The sequence below is a fragment of the Staurois parvus genome, unplaced genomic scaffold (assembly GCF_062004578.1).
Source record: "Staurois parvus isolate SC_StPar_1 unplaced genomic scaffold, SC_StPar_1.0 ptg000022l, whole genome shotgun sequence".
Lineage (NCBI taxonomy): Eukaryota > Metazoa > Chordata > Amphibia > Anura > Ranidae > Staurois > Staurois parvus.
Window position 1 is genome coordinate 8,549,215 of NW_028317818.1, and position 14,225 is coordinate 8,563,439.

At 40.4% G+C, this 14,225-nt stretch overlaps 1 protein-coding gene across 3 annotated transcripts in view; it reads left to right on the forward strand.

Annotated features, from left to right (window-relative positions):
- METTL22 (methyltransferase 22, Kin17 lysine) overlaps window positions 1–14,225 on the forward strand; it is a 318,966-nt gene that overhangs the window by 236,636 nt on the left and 68,105 nt on the right. For all 3 annotated transcript variants that reach the window (XM_089692103.1, XM_089692094.1, XM_089692109.1), the window contains one exon: window positions 2,054–2,134. In XM_089692103.1, coding sequence (XP_089548229.1) covers window positions 2,054–2,134 — 81 coding nt within the window. The remainder of the gene's footprint in view (window positions 1–2,053; window positions 2,135–14,225) is intronic.

The following is a 14,225-nucleotide window of genomic DNA, read 5'->3' on the forward strand; positions in this document are numbered from 1 at the left end:
AAAGGTCGATTTAAGAACTAATATCAAGCAATTAATTGCTATTCTTAATCCCCTGGAAACAAATGTAAAGCAAACAATTACAATTTTTTATGCTTGTGTCTTATTGGAATTATTTGTAAATTTTCACTCTTGTTCACCATTAATATAGTACAATATACATCTTGTAATATAATAAGCCATAATGACAACAGAATACATAAGAGTGTCCTCATTTTCCTCTCCTCAAGTGCAATGTGCGGAGCTCCATAGCATGAGTCATGTGTTTTATTACTTTTATGTCCCTCCGCTTAAACATTTATACTAAACATTTTTTTTATTTATTATACTGTATATATAAATATATACCAGCATTTTAATCAATATTTGAATTTTTCGGAGATTGTTACACAGTATTATTGTATTTGTCCTTTGGAGAGTTTTTTAAGAGGAAACCGATATTTAAAAAAGGAAAATATTGGGAATGCACTGAATAATTCCTTGTACACTTTATTATTTGTAGAAGGCAAGGCACATAATTATAATATACAGTATGAAATACTATATTATTATATAATAAATCAAAAAGAATGTGGTGGCTATATTTGAAAACATTCCTTTAGACCAAATTGTTTAAAAATATTTTATAAATATTTATATTAAATTGCAAAGCTGACTGTGCTTAATCATGCCTGTTGCAAAATGTTCACATTGTTACCAAACCTGGAGTGATCCTGTTCCTTTATGCCTGCTTCCTCCTAGTTTACCAAATGCATATTTAATATGTGGCTAGTTCGTATCTAAAAGGAGAGTATATTATTTTGAAAGGAGAGTATATTAGTGCTTATGACATAATACTCCAGAATGTTTAATAGTTCAGTACTTATGACAGACACAACTGGTTAAGATTGTATAACAACAGTTTTCTCCAAGTTCCACAGTACTACATCATTTTTGGAGATATACAAATTGCGCAATCAGATTTGTTTGACAACTTGGGCCTTTCGTGAAGCCATGCTGCCTATTGCTTAAAACATTGTTTCTAGCAAAACTCGTTTATGTGGTCTTTTATTAAACTCTCCATTATCTTCCTGACTATAAAAGTTAAACTAAACGGTCTCTAGTTACTTAGTAAAGACTTTGATCCCTTTTTTAAATATAGGCACCACATTGGCCTTGCTACTTTCCAGTGGTAGCACTCCAGTCATTAAGCAGTCTCTAAAAATATGAAACAATTGCATTGAAATAACAGAGCTCAACTCTTTGGGGACATGTGGGTGTATTTGAAATACAAATGCCAGTCCTTGCTTTCCCTGTAATTACCCTAACTGAAGCATCTGTGGTATCATATACCTCAATCATTACTTCTGGAGGAATGTATTTAATATATAGAGACTGAGGATACTAAAAGGAACTATCGAAATTACAAATAATCTAATAGTGAGAAGCTAAGCTGATGAAAAGTTGACATATTTATGCACCTTTTTGAATGACAGAGACAAGACACTACTGCTGGTCCACTGCTGGTCAGGGGCATGGCACACCTGATCATTTTCTAGCTCGAAGCGCCAAAATGCTCAGCAACCAAAATCCCACAGTTTTCAAGTTTGTTGTTCACACCAGAACATAGTGTTGATTGAAGTCTATAGCTTGAAAAAGTACATGTACTTCTTTTGAGCTATAAGCTTCAGGTCTTTTTGCCCCCAGTGGACTTCAGTGGGCTTGCTCAGAAAAATGTCCCTATTTCATGCATTCTTTTTTCCCCTAGCAACTTAGCAACTAGCTTTCTACTGGCTGAAAGGACCAAAGACACTTAGCTCAAGTGTCAATTGTACATTTTTCTCCTTTCTTTTGTCTTTTTGTGGCTTAAATAAAAAATTGTGTTTTTCTTTTTGGATTTTTTGGGGAATTTGAGATTTTTATCATAGGATACCTCTAGTGGGGTAAGCAATTTTTATTCAAGGTTCAGTTGTGTTGACTATAATATAACACTAAATCTATATGCTGATACAGACCCTAGTCCCAGTTTAAACTATGATAAATATGATAGATTAATGGGCATTCTATCTCTTTGCAGATCCAGAAAACCTATTCAGCTGGACAGAAGATGACATATCTCACTTTTATGACCACACAACAGTAATTTTCGCTGCTGATGGTAAAGTTTTTTAGTTATAATTATGTGTAATTGTGTATTGTTTTTAGTTGTCTGTGCTGTTATTAGATGCTGTTATATCTACATGAATGGTGTTTGCAATACATAATTTATCTTAGAATTGTTTACTATCTATGTACCTTTGCCCTAATGCTCTGACCATGTATTGTTTTTCTTTAGGTTTCAGCAGTTTTACTCTATGAAACTGATATAGTACTTCATAATTTAAAAAATTAACATTATGTGCTATATTTAAAATACATTTTATGTATACTTTATGATTTTAGAACTACTCTTTTTAAAGTGGTAGTAAAACGACTTTGTTAATTTTTACCTACATCATATAATCTTATAATAAAGCTTTATTACCGTTTGAGATATTCTGGTTTTTCTACAGCTGGTGCATGTGCTCTGATGCAATGGCATACCCATGCCGTTCCTTCAGAGCACTGTGCCATGTCCCGAGACTCCCGTGTGCATGTACGGGAGTGATGTCATTGTGGCTCAGCCAGCCAGATGACTGGAGTTTGCGATCCCCGAAGGAAGACCGGGTGAAGATGGAAGCCTCTACAGCAGTGACAGCATGCTGCTGGAAGGTTTCATTTTATGGTAAGTTTTACATAATGTGCTAGTATGCGGTGCATACTAGCACATTATGCCTTTACCTTGCAGGGGATTTTATTGAAGGAAGGAAGGCAGCAAATGTTGTACATGCTGGTTACAGTGCATTTCTCTCTGAAATTCTGAGGAAAATGGGTCGTTCCAGACATTGTTCAGAAGAACAGCGTACCTCGATTTCAAAGTTGATTGGAGAGGGGAAAACATATAAAGAAGTGCAGAAAATGATAGGCTGCTCAGCTAAAATGATCGCAAATGCTTTAAAATGGCAACCAAAACCTGAAAGACGTGGAAGAAAGCGAAAAACTATCATTCGAATGGATAGAAGAATAGCCAAAATGGCAAGGACTCAGCCAACAATCAGCTCCAGGAAGATCAAAGAAGGTCTAAAGTTACCTGTGAGTACTGTTACAATTAGAAGACGCCTATGTGAAGCCAAGCTATCTGCAAGAAGCCCCCGCAAAGTCCCACTGTTGAAAAAAAGACATGTGCTGAAGAGGTTACAATTTGCCAAAGAGCACATTGACTGGCCTAAAGAGAAATGGCGCAACATCTTGTGGACTGATGAAAGTAAGATTGTTCTTTTTGGGTCTAGTGGCCGGAGACAGTTTGTCAGACGACCCACAAACACTGAATTCAAGCCACAGCACACTGTGAAGACAGTGAAGCATGGTTGCGCAAGCATCATAATATGGGGATGTTTCTCATACTACAGTGTTGGGCCTATTTATCGCATACCAGGGATCATGGATCAGTTTGAATACATCAGAATACTTGAAGAGGTCGTGCTGCCTTATGCTGAAGAGGAAATGCCCTTGAAATGGGTGTTCCAACAAGACAACGACCCCAAACACACCAGTAAACGTGCAACATCTTGGTTCCAGACCAACAAGATTGATGTTATGGAGTGGCCAGCCCAATCCCCGGATCTTAATCCAATAGAAAACTTGTGGGGTGACATCAAACATGCAGTTTCTGAGGCAAAACCAAGAAATAGAGAAGAACTGTGGAATGTAGTCCAATCATCCTGGGCTGGAATACCTGTTCACAGGTGCCAGAAGTTGGATGACTCCATGCAACACAGATATACATCAGTTCTCAGAAACAGTGCTTATACAACAAAATATTCATTAAGTGATTCAAAGGAAAACAAAATCTTTAAACATTTTTCAGTTTATATAGTGAATGTTTGCGTTTGTAAAGAAGAATGCAAACACTGCTATTTTTTTGAAACTTTTCTTCAATTTTTTTAGAGGAAGAACACAAATTTGATCTATTTTTCTTCATGTTTTGATTTGGAATAGAATGTGTAGTGTTCCCAATGCATTTGTGTGTATGGAAATAAAAGCTATTAGAAGGATTTTGAACTTTATTCACTTTTTTCAACACACTGCTATTATTTTGAACACAACTGTATATGCTGGGACAGGATGTATTACTGTATCTCTTCTTATCTGACATGTGCGATTTGTTTCGTTCCGAATTGAAATTGGGACAAAATTTTGTATGTTAGAAGCATCTGCATTAAACAAATTATTTGAATTCATTCGATATTAGCTGGTTCTTAAGGTGCCGGCCGCAGCATCCTTAACCTCTTACGCTGGCCGCATGCAAATGTGCGGCCTCCCAGCGTCTGGGCCTTGACGTCGAGCGTCCGCACATTTGCGTGCAATTAAGAAAAACATATGTGCTAAGAGAGCGCACCCTGCACGCTCCCAGCACACATGTCCGGTACTCACAGAAAGGTCCCAATCTCCTCTTTCAATCGGGACCTTTCCCGATCATGTGACGACGAATCATGGTGGTCACATGACCTTAAAACCCCACCTCCCGGCTTCTGAAACCCTTAAAGGGCCAGGAGGCGCCGGCGCCAAGGGGTTGATGACCATGACTTATCTGCTGTCTGCAGATTTCCCCACTGAAGCCAGAATACAAACAAACCAGTGCCGACATTAAACATTTAAAAAAAAAAAAAAAAACCTTCTTATTCATCAAAAAGTGCCAACAATAAATAAAAACACAGAGACCGTTTTTGACAAGTCCTTTATTAACTGCTTTAAGTCCACCCTATAGCAGAAATACTGCTACAGGGCGGACATGATTCGCACTCCCGCGGTGACCGCGGGTCGAGGGGGCGTGCGTGCCCGCCGACCCGCCAGTACTGTAATTTGGTGCCTGCCTGATCAAGTCATCAAGTTCAGGCCAGTGATGCTTGGCCTGAATCTGATGGTTGATCCCTGCCCTATCAGACATCTTCCTGTACCTGTGTTTACTTTTACACAGGTACAGGAAATGATGAAATCTTCTCTCTCTGGGCACATTCCGTCCCGGAGAGAAAAGAAGGCAGATACACGTGAGTAAAAGCATTACACACACACAGTAAAAATGCATTTAGGTCAAATTTAACCCCCTGATCGCTCCCAGTTAACCCCTTCACTGCCCTGTCACCAGTGTCATTAGTACAGTGTACAGATTTTTTTTTACTGATCACTGTATTAGTGTCACTGGCGATTTCAAATAGCGTTAGCATCAGTTAGCATCCCTCCCAGATAGCATCAGATTGCCCGTCACTACATCAGTCATCACATTTAACCCCTTGATTGCCAGGAACTTACTTACACAATAAACCTCCATTGCTAGTATAGTGTCTGAACGGATCAATATATTTGATCAGATCAGCACTGTTCCAGCGTTCACATTAGTATAGTGTCCCAAAAAATTCAGCATTAGTGGGATCAGCCCCGGCACCTGCCACCATCTGCGTTTAACCCCTATGCTTAACACCCCTCCCCTTCTCCTCCAGAAAATACAGTGTCAGTAGGTCATTGTCACTTGATACATTGCACATGAAACCTCAGTGTTCGCAGAATCAAGCCTAATCTTTGCTACCACTTGCAGGTATTTTTTTTTAGCAGTTCAAGCAGTCCCTGACAGTCAGGTGCTCTTTTTTCCCATGAGTCGCACTAGATACCTATAAATTTAGTGGCCAAAATGTCCAACAAAAGGTACTCTAGTGAAGAGGCCTACAAGATTCTGAGCATGTCAGATAAGAGCGAAGGAGAAACCTTACTGACAGAATCTGCCTCCAGAATACAAACCTGTAGAGAGCAGTGGCACCCAGACAGATAGCTCAGACGATGGAGGAGAGGTTCCTGCTAAGGTCAGGCTTACCCAACCCCATGCCCAGGTTGCTGAGATGTTATAATTGCATGATGATTCTCATATGCAGCAGAGTGCCAGTACTAGTGCCACTCTACCTTTTGATGAACTAGTAAGCACCAGCGGCCTAGTACAATCCTGGTCTTATACATACCAGCACTGCAGTATCACTTGGTGACATGGCGAGTCCCATAAATGCAGTACAAGCTGGTGCAGTGGCTAGCACAAGTAGTGTCTCGCAGCCACCAAGAATTCGCACACAGACCTGTAGAGCCCCTAGTGTCCTTCCAGATGTTCTTGCAAATCCTGATTGGCAGCACCCGTACTTCCCCCATTTACTGCCCAAGCCCTTGATTTTTTGGAGCTGTTTTTCACGGAAGATCTGTATGCATTGATTGTGGATCAAAGAAATATACAGTCAGGTCCATAAATATTGGGACATCGACACAATTCTAACATGTTTGGCTCTATACACCACCACAATGGATTTGAATGGAAACGAACTAGATGTGCTTTAACTTCAGACTGTCAGCTTTAATTTGAGGGTATTTACATCCAAATCAGGTGAACGGTGTAGGAATTACAACAGTTTGCATATGTGCCTCCCTCTTGTTAAGGGACCAAAAGTAATGGGACAATTGGCTTCTCAGCTGTTCCATGGCCAGGTGTGTGTTATTCCCTCATTATACCAATTACAATGAGCAGATAAAAGGTCCAGAGTTCATTTCAAGTGTGCTATTTGCATTTGGAATCTGTTGCTGTCAACTCTCAAGATGAGATCCAAAGACCTGTCACTATCAGTGAAGCAAGCCATCATTAGGCTGAAAAAACAAAACAAACCCATCAGAGAGATAGCAAAAACATTAGGCGTAGCCAAAACAACTGTTTGGAACATTCTTAAAAAGAAGGAACGCACCAGTGAGCTCAGCAATACCAAAAGACCCCGTAAGAACACGGAAAACAACTGTGGTGGATGACCGAAGAATTTTTTCCCTGGTGAAGAAAACACCCTTCACAACAGTTGGCCAGATCAAGATCACTCTCCAGGAGGTAGGTGTATGTGTGTCAAAGTCAACAATGAAGAGAAGACTTCACCAGAGTGAATACAGAGGGTTTACCACAAGATGTAAACCATTGGTGAGCCTCAAAAACAGGAAGGCCAGATTAGAGTTTGCCAAACAACATCTAAAAAAGCCTTCACAGTTTTGGAACAACATCCTATGGACAGATGAGACCAAGATCAACTTGTACCAGAGTGATGGGAAGAGAAGAGTATGGAGAAGGAAAGGAACTGCTCATGATCCTAAGCATACCACCTCATCAGTGAAGCATGGTGGTGGTAGTGTCATGGCGTGGGCATGTATGGCTGCCAATGGAACTGGTTCTCTTGTATTTATTGATGATGTGACTGCTGACAAAAGCAGCAGGATGAATTCTGAAGTGTTTCGGGCAATATTATCTGCTCATATTCAGCCAAATTCTTCAGAACTCATTAGACGCTGCTTCACAGTGCAGATGGACAATGACCCAAAGCATACTGCAAAAGCAACCAAAGAGTTTTTTAAGGGAAAGAAGTGGAATGTTATGCAATGGCCAAGTCAATCACCTGACCTGAATCCGATTGAGCATGCATTTCACTTGCTGAAGACAAAACTGAAGGGAAAATGCCCCAAGAACAAGCAGGAACTGAAGACAGTTGCAGTAGAGGCCTGGCAGAGCATCACCAGGGATGAAACCCAGCGTCTGGTGATGTCTATGCGTTCCAGACTTCAGGCTGTAATTGACTGCAAAGGATTTGCAACCAAGTATTAAAAAGTGAAAGTTTGATTTATGATTATTATTCTGTCCCATTACTTTTGGTTCCTTAACAAGTGGGAGGCACATATGCAAACTGTTGTAATACCTACACCGTTCACCTGATTTGGATGTAAATACCCTCAAATTAAAGCTGACAGTCTGCAGTTAAAGCACATCTTGTTTGTTTCATTTCAAATCCATTGTGGTGGTGTATAGAGCCAAAAATGTTAGAACTGTGTCCATGTCCCAATATTTATGGACCTGACTGTATGTGCATAGCAGTTTATCGCCGCCAACCCAAATTCAAACCTTGCCAGACCATTTGCATAGAAAACTATTACAGTTTCCGAATTTAACTTTTTTTTTGGGCCTAACCCTCTACATGGGCATTATTTAAAAAAATTAATTGCAGTTGTATTGGTCCACAGACCCGATTCATATGCCTGTGTTCTCTGCTGCCATGTCCAGGCATAGATATGAGAATATAATGCAATTTATGCATTTCAATGACAATACACTCTGTCATCCTCAGGGTGACCCTGAATTTGACTGGCGCCACAAAATTCGGCTCCTCGTAAATCACCTCAACCAAAAATTTGCAGATGTCTATAATCCCCAGCAAAACATCTGCGTTGACGCTTCCCTCATTAGTTTTTCTGACTGCCTTGCATTCAGACAATTTGTCCCCAGCAAGTGTACCATATATGGGGTCAAGATGTATAAGACCTGTGAGAGGGCAACAAGATATACATATAAGTTTTGGATTTGGCCAACTGTTGTAAAGGGTGTTTTCTTCACCAGGGAAAGAATTCTTCGGTCATCCACCACAGTTGTTTTCCTTGGTCTTCCAGGTCTTTTGGTGTTGCTGAGCTCACCGGTGCGTTTCTTCTTTTTAACAATGTTCCAAACAGTTGTTTTGGCCACGCCTAATGTTTTTGCTGTCTCTCTGATGGGTTTGTTTTGTTTTTTTCAGCCTAATGATGGCTTGCTTCACTGATAGTGACAGCTCTTTGGATCTCATCTTGAGAGTTGACAGCAACAGATTCCAAATGCAACTAGCACACTTGAAATGAACTCTGGACCTTTTATCTACTCATTGTAATTGGGATAATGAGGGCATGACACACACCTGGCCATGGAACAGCTGAGAAGCCAATTGTCCCATTACTTTTGGTCCCTTAACAAGTGGGAGGCACATATGCAAACTGTTGTAATTCCTACACTGTTCACCTGATTTGGATGTACATACGCTCAAATTAAAGCTGACAGTCTGCAGTTAAAGCACATCTTGTTCGTTTCATTTCAAATCCATTGTGGTGGTGTATAGAGCCAAAAATGCTAGAATTGTGTCGATGTCCCAATATTTATGGACCTGACTGTACATCCAAATTGGAATAAGGGTTTAGGAATTACAGTTCTTAAGAGTAGCCATCCCCCCTTTTTCAAGGGACCAAAAGTAGTTGGACAATTGAATCAAAAGCTGTTTCATGGCCAGGTGTGGGCTACTCCGTCATTATTTCTTCATCAATTAAGCAAGTAAAAGGTCTGGAGTTCATTCTAAGTGTGGTATTTGCATTTGGAATCTATTGCTGTGAACCTACATCATGCGTTCAAAGGAGCTGTCCATGCTAGTGAAACAGGCCATTGTAAAGCTTCACAAACTAAACAAATCCATCAGGGAGATAGCCTCAACATTAGGAGTGGCCAAATCAACAGTTGGGTACATTCTGAGGAAAGAAGAATGCACTGCTGAACTCAGCAACATAAATAAGGCATGGACGTCTATGGAAGACAACAGTGGTGGATGATCTTAGGATCCTGGTAAAGAAAAACCCATTCACAACATCCAGACAAGTGAAGGACACTCTCGAGGTGGGTGTATCATTGTTATAGTCTACAATTAAGAGAAGACTTCATGAGCGCAAATACAGATTGTTCACCACAAGGTGCAATCCATTCATAAACCTGAAGAATGGAAAAGCCAGATTAGACTTTGCCAAAAAAAATCTAAAAAAGCCAGACCAGGTCTGGAAAAGCATTCTGTGGATGGATGAAACCAAGATTAATCTGTACTAGAATGACGAGAATAAAAAAGTGTGGAGAAGGCTTGGAACAGCTCATGATCCAAAGCACACAACGTCATCTGTAAAACATGGTGGAGGCAGTGTGATGGCATGGGTATGCATGACTTTCAGTGGCACTGGGTCACTGGTGTTTATTGATGATGTGACAGAAGCAACCGGATGAATTCTGCAGTGTTTAGAGATATACTGTCAGCCCAGATTGAGCCAAATGCAGCAAAGTTGATTGGTTGACGCTTCACAGTATAGATGGACAATGATCCAAAACACACTGCAAAAGCAACCCATGAGCTTTTGAAGGAAAAGAAGTGGAATATTCTGCAATGGCTGAGTGAATCACCTGATCTCAACCCAATTGAGCATGCATTTCACTTGCTGAATGCAGAACTAAAGGCAGAAAGACCCACAAACAAAGAACACTTGAAGACAGCTGCAGTTAGAGCCTCGCAAAGCATCAGAAAGGAGGAAACCCAGTCTTTGGTAATGTCCATGAGTTCCAGACTTCAGGCAGTCATTGCCAGTAAAGGATTCTCAACAAAATAGTAAAAATGAACATTTTATTTCTGATTATATTCATTTGTCCAATTACATTTGAGCCCCTGAAAATGGAGGGACTCAGTATAAAAATGGTTGCAGTTCCTAAAATGTGTACTTGATTTTTATGTTCAACCCCTTGAATTAAACTGAAAGTCTGTACTTTAAATTAATTTGGATTGTTTTGTTTTAATTTATTCTGGTGGCATACAGAGCCAAAAGTATGAAAATTGTGCCTGTGTACAAATATATATGGACCTAACTGTATCATTTTAAATGTCAACTTTGTGTAAAAAAAATTTGTAATTTTCCAAAAACTTGTGGGGAAAAAAATAAATCTTCCATGGACTCAACATGCCTCTCAGCAGATAGCTTAGGATGTCTACTTTCCGAAAAGGGGTGATTTGCCCATAGTATTTTAGCAGCTCAAGAAAAGTAATAGGCAGTCAGAAAGTAAAAGCTGTGTAAATTCCAGTATCTATACCATAGTTTGTAGATACTATAACTTTAACACAAAACAATTATTATGCAGTTATTGGGATTTTTCTTTACCAAAGACATGTAGCAAAATACATTTTGGCCTAAATTTATGATTAAATTTGAGTTTTTTGGATATTTTTTATGACAGAAATGAGAAAATATCAGGGGTTTTTTTTTTTAACATTTTCGGTCATAAATTGAATTTATTCCAATATCTATACCATCATTTGTAGACTCTATAACTTTCATACAAACCAATTAATATACACCTATTGGGATCTGTTTTTACCAAAGACATATAGAAAAATACATTTTGACCTAAATTTATGACAAAATTTGAGTTTCTAGGATATTTTTTATAGCTGAAAGTATATAGCGCAAAAAATAAAAAGCACACAGGCGATCATATACCACCGAGGAGAAAGCTCTATTTGTGAGAAGAAAAGGACATAAATTTCATTTGGGTACAGCACTGCATGACCATGCAATTACCAGTTGAAATAGTGCAGCGCCAAATAGCAAAAAAAGGCCTGGTCAGGAAGGGAGATAGGCAAGTGCTTTAAAAAAAAAAAAGCCCTCTGAAGTAAATCCAGCATCAATTATGATGAACACTGCTGGCGAGGAACTGGAAAAACAAAAACAAAAAAAGCTCCACACTCGCCCCTTGTTTATTTAGCATCACTAGGCACCCCTCAGTCTTACAGCTCCGATTCCAGTGCTGACGATAAATAAACAAAGGGGCGGGGTCACCCATCGTTGGGTGACCCCACCCCTTTGTTTATTTACCTTCGGTGGGAACTGGAGATGTCAGACTTTGGAAGACAAGTGACAAGTGCGGAGCTCTTTTTTTTTTCGAGTCAGTGACGGTGTTTATCGTGATTGACACTGGATTTTCTTCAGGGAACATTGTTTTTTCCAGTATCTATACAGCCATTTGTAAACACTTTAACGTTCATGTAAACCAATTACTTTACACATATTGGGATTTTTGTTAGCAGACATGTCGCAGAATACATTTTGGCCTAAAATTATGACAAAATTAGATTTTATTAAAATATTTTTTACTGGACATGTTTAACCGCTTCCGTGCCACCCTATCGTAGAAATACTGCTACTGATACACACACATATACATATATATATATATATATAAAATCTTGCTTCTGCAGTTTTCACGCCCCTCCCAAATAGTATCAGATTGCCCATCAGTACACCAGTATCACATTTAACCCCTCGATTGCCAGGAACACGCTCACATACACAATAAACCTCCATTGCTGGAATAGTGTCTGAACGGATCAATATCTTTGATCAGATCAGCACTATACCAGCATTCAAATTAGTATATAGTGAAGGAAATAAGTATTTGATCCCCTGCTGATTTTGAACGTTTTCCCACTCACAAAGAAATGATCAGTCTAAAAATCGAATGGTATGTGTATTGTAACACTGAGAGACAGAATAGCAACAAAAAATTCAAAAGAAATGCATGTCTAACAAATTATGCACCGATGTGCATGTTCATGAGGGAAATTAGTATTTGATCCCCTTCACAAAACATGACTTAGTACTTGGTGGCAAATCCCCTGTTGGCAATAACAGAGGTCAGACATTTTCTGTAGTTGGCCACCAGGTTTGCATACATCTCTGGAGGAATTTTGTCCCACTCCTCTTAGCAGATCCTCTCCAAGTCATGAAGGTTTGGTGGCTGACGTTTGGCAACTCGAACTTTCAGCTCTCTCCACAGATTTTCAATCGGATTAAGGTCTGGAGACTGGCTAGTCCACTCCAGGACCTTAATGTGCTTTTTCTTGAGCCAATCTGTTACTTTGGCCATGTGTTTTTGGTCATTGTCATCCATCCATGACCCACTTTCAATGCCCTGGCTGAGGGAAGAAGGTTCTCACCCAAGATTTGACAGAACATTGCCCCGTCCATCGTCCCTTTGATGCGGTGCAGTTGTCTGGTCTCCTTAGCAGAGGGACCATGCGGGCACTGCATGATTTCAATCCCTGTGGGCGTAGTGTGTTACCAATTGTTTTCTTGGTGATTGTGGTCCCAGCTGCCTGGAGATTGACAAGATGTTCACGGGTAGTTCTGGGATTATTCCTCACTGTTCTCATGATCATTGACACTCCACGAGGTGAGATCTTGCATGGTGCACCAGACCTAGGGAGACTGACAGTCGCTTTGTGTTTCTTCCATTTGCGAATAATTGCACCAACTGTTGTCACCTTCTCACCAAGCTGCTTGGCAATAGTTTGGTAGCCCAGTCCAGCCTTGTGTAAGTCTACAATCATGTCCCTGACATCCTTGGACAGCTCTTTGGTCTTTGCCATGGTGGAGAGTTTGGAATCTGATTGATTGCTCCTGTGGACAGGTGTCTTTGATACAGGTAACAAAATGAGATTAGCAGCACTCCCTTTAAGAGACTGCTTCTAATCACAACTTGTTACCGGTATGAAAGATACCTGGTAGCCAGAAATCCTGCTGAATGATAGAGGATCAAATGGTTATTTCCATCATGAACATGCAAATCAGTGCATAATTTGTTAGACATGCATTTCTTTAGAATTTTTTGTTACTATTCTGTCTCTCAGTGTTACAATACACCTACCATTCGATTTTTAGACTGATCATTTCTTTGTGAGTGTGCAAACATTCAAAATCAACAGGGCATCAAATACTTTTTTCCTTCACAGTAGTGTCCCCAAGAACACAGTGTTAGCAGGATCAGCCCCGGCACCTTCCAGTACCTGTGTTTAGCCCCTACACTGACCCCCCCTTCTCCCCCAGCAAGTGCAGTGTCAGTAGGTCACTGTCACTTGATACATTGCACACAAAACTGCAGTGTTAACACAATCAGGCCTGATCTCTGTTAGCACTTGCCGGTAAATTTTTTAGCAGTGGTTCAAGCAGTCCCTGACAGCCAGGTGCTTCGTGGAGAGTCCCATAAGTGCAGTACAAGCTGGTGCGGTGGCGAGCACAAGTAGTGTCCCGCAGCCACCAAGAATTCGCACCCTGACAGATAGCTCAGACGATGGAGAAGAGGTCCCTGCTAAGGTCAGGCATACGCAACCCCATTCCCAGGTTGCTGAGATGTTACAATTGCATGATGAATTCTCATATGCAGCAGAGTACTAGTGCAGCTCTAGCTTTTGGTGAACTGGTGAGCACCAGCGGCCTAGTACATCCTGGTCTTATACATACCAGCACTGTAGTATCACTTGGTGGCGTGCTGAGTCCCATAAGTGCAGTACAAGCTTGTGTGGTGGCGAGCACAAGTAGTGTCCCGCAGCCACCAAGAATTCACACACAGGCCCTTAGAGCCCCTAAGTATCCTTCTGGATGTGCTTGCAAATCCCAGTTGGTAGCCCACATATTCTGTAGCACCCATACTTCCCGCATTCACTGCCCAACCCGAA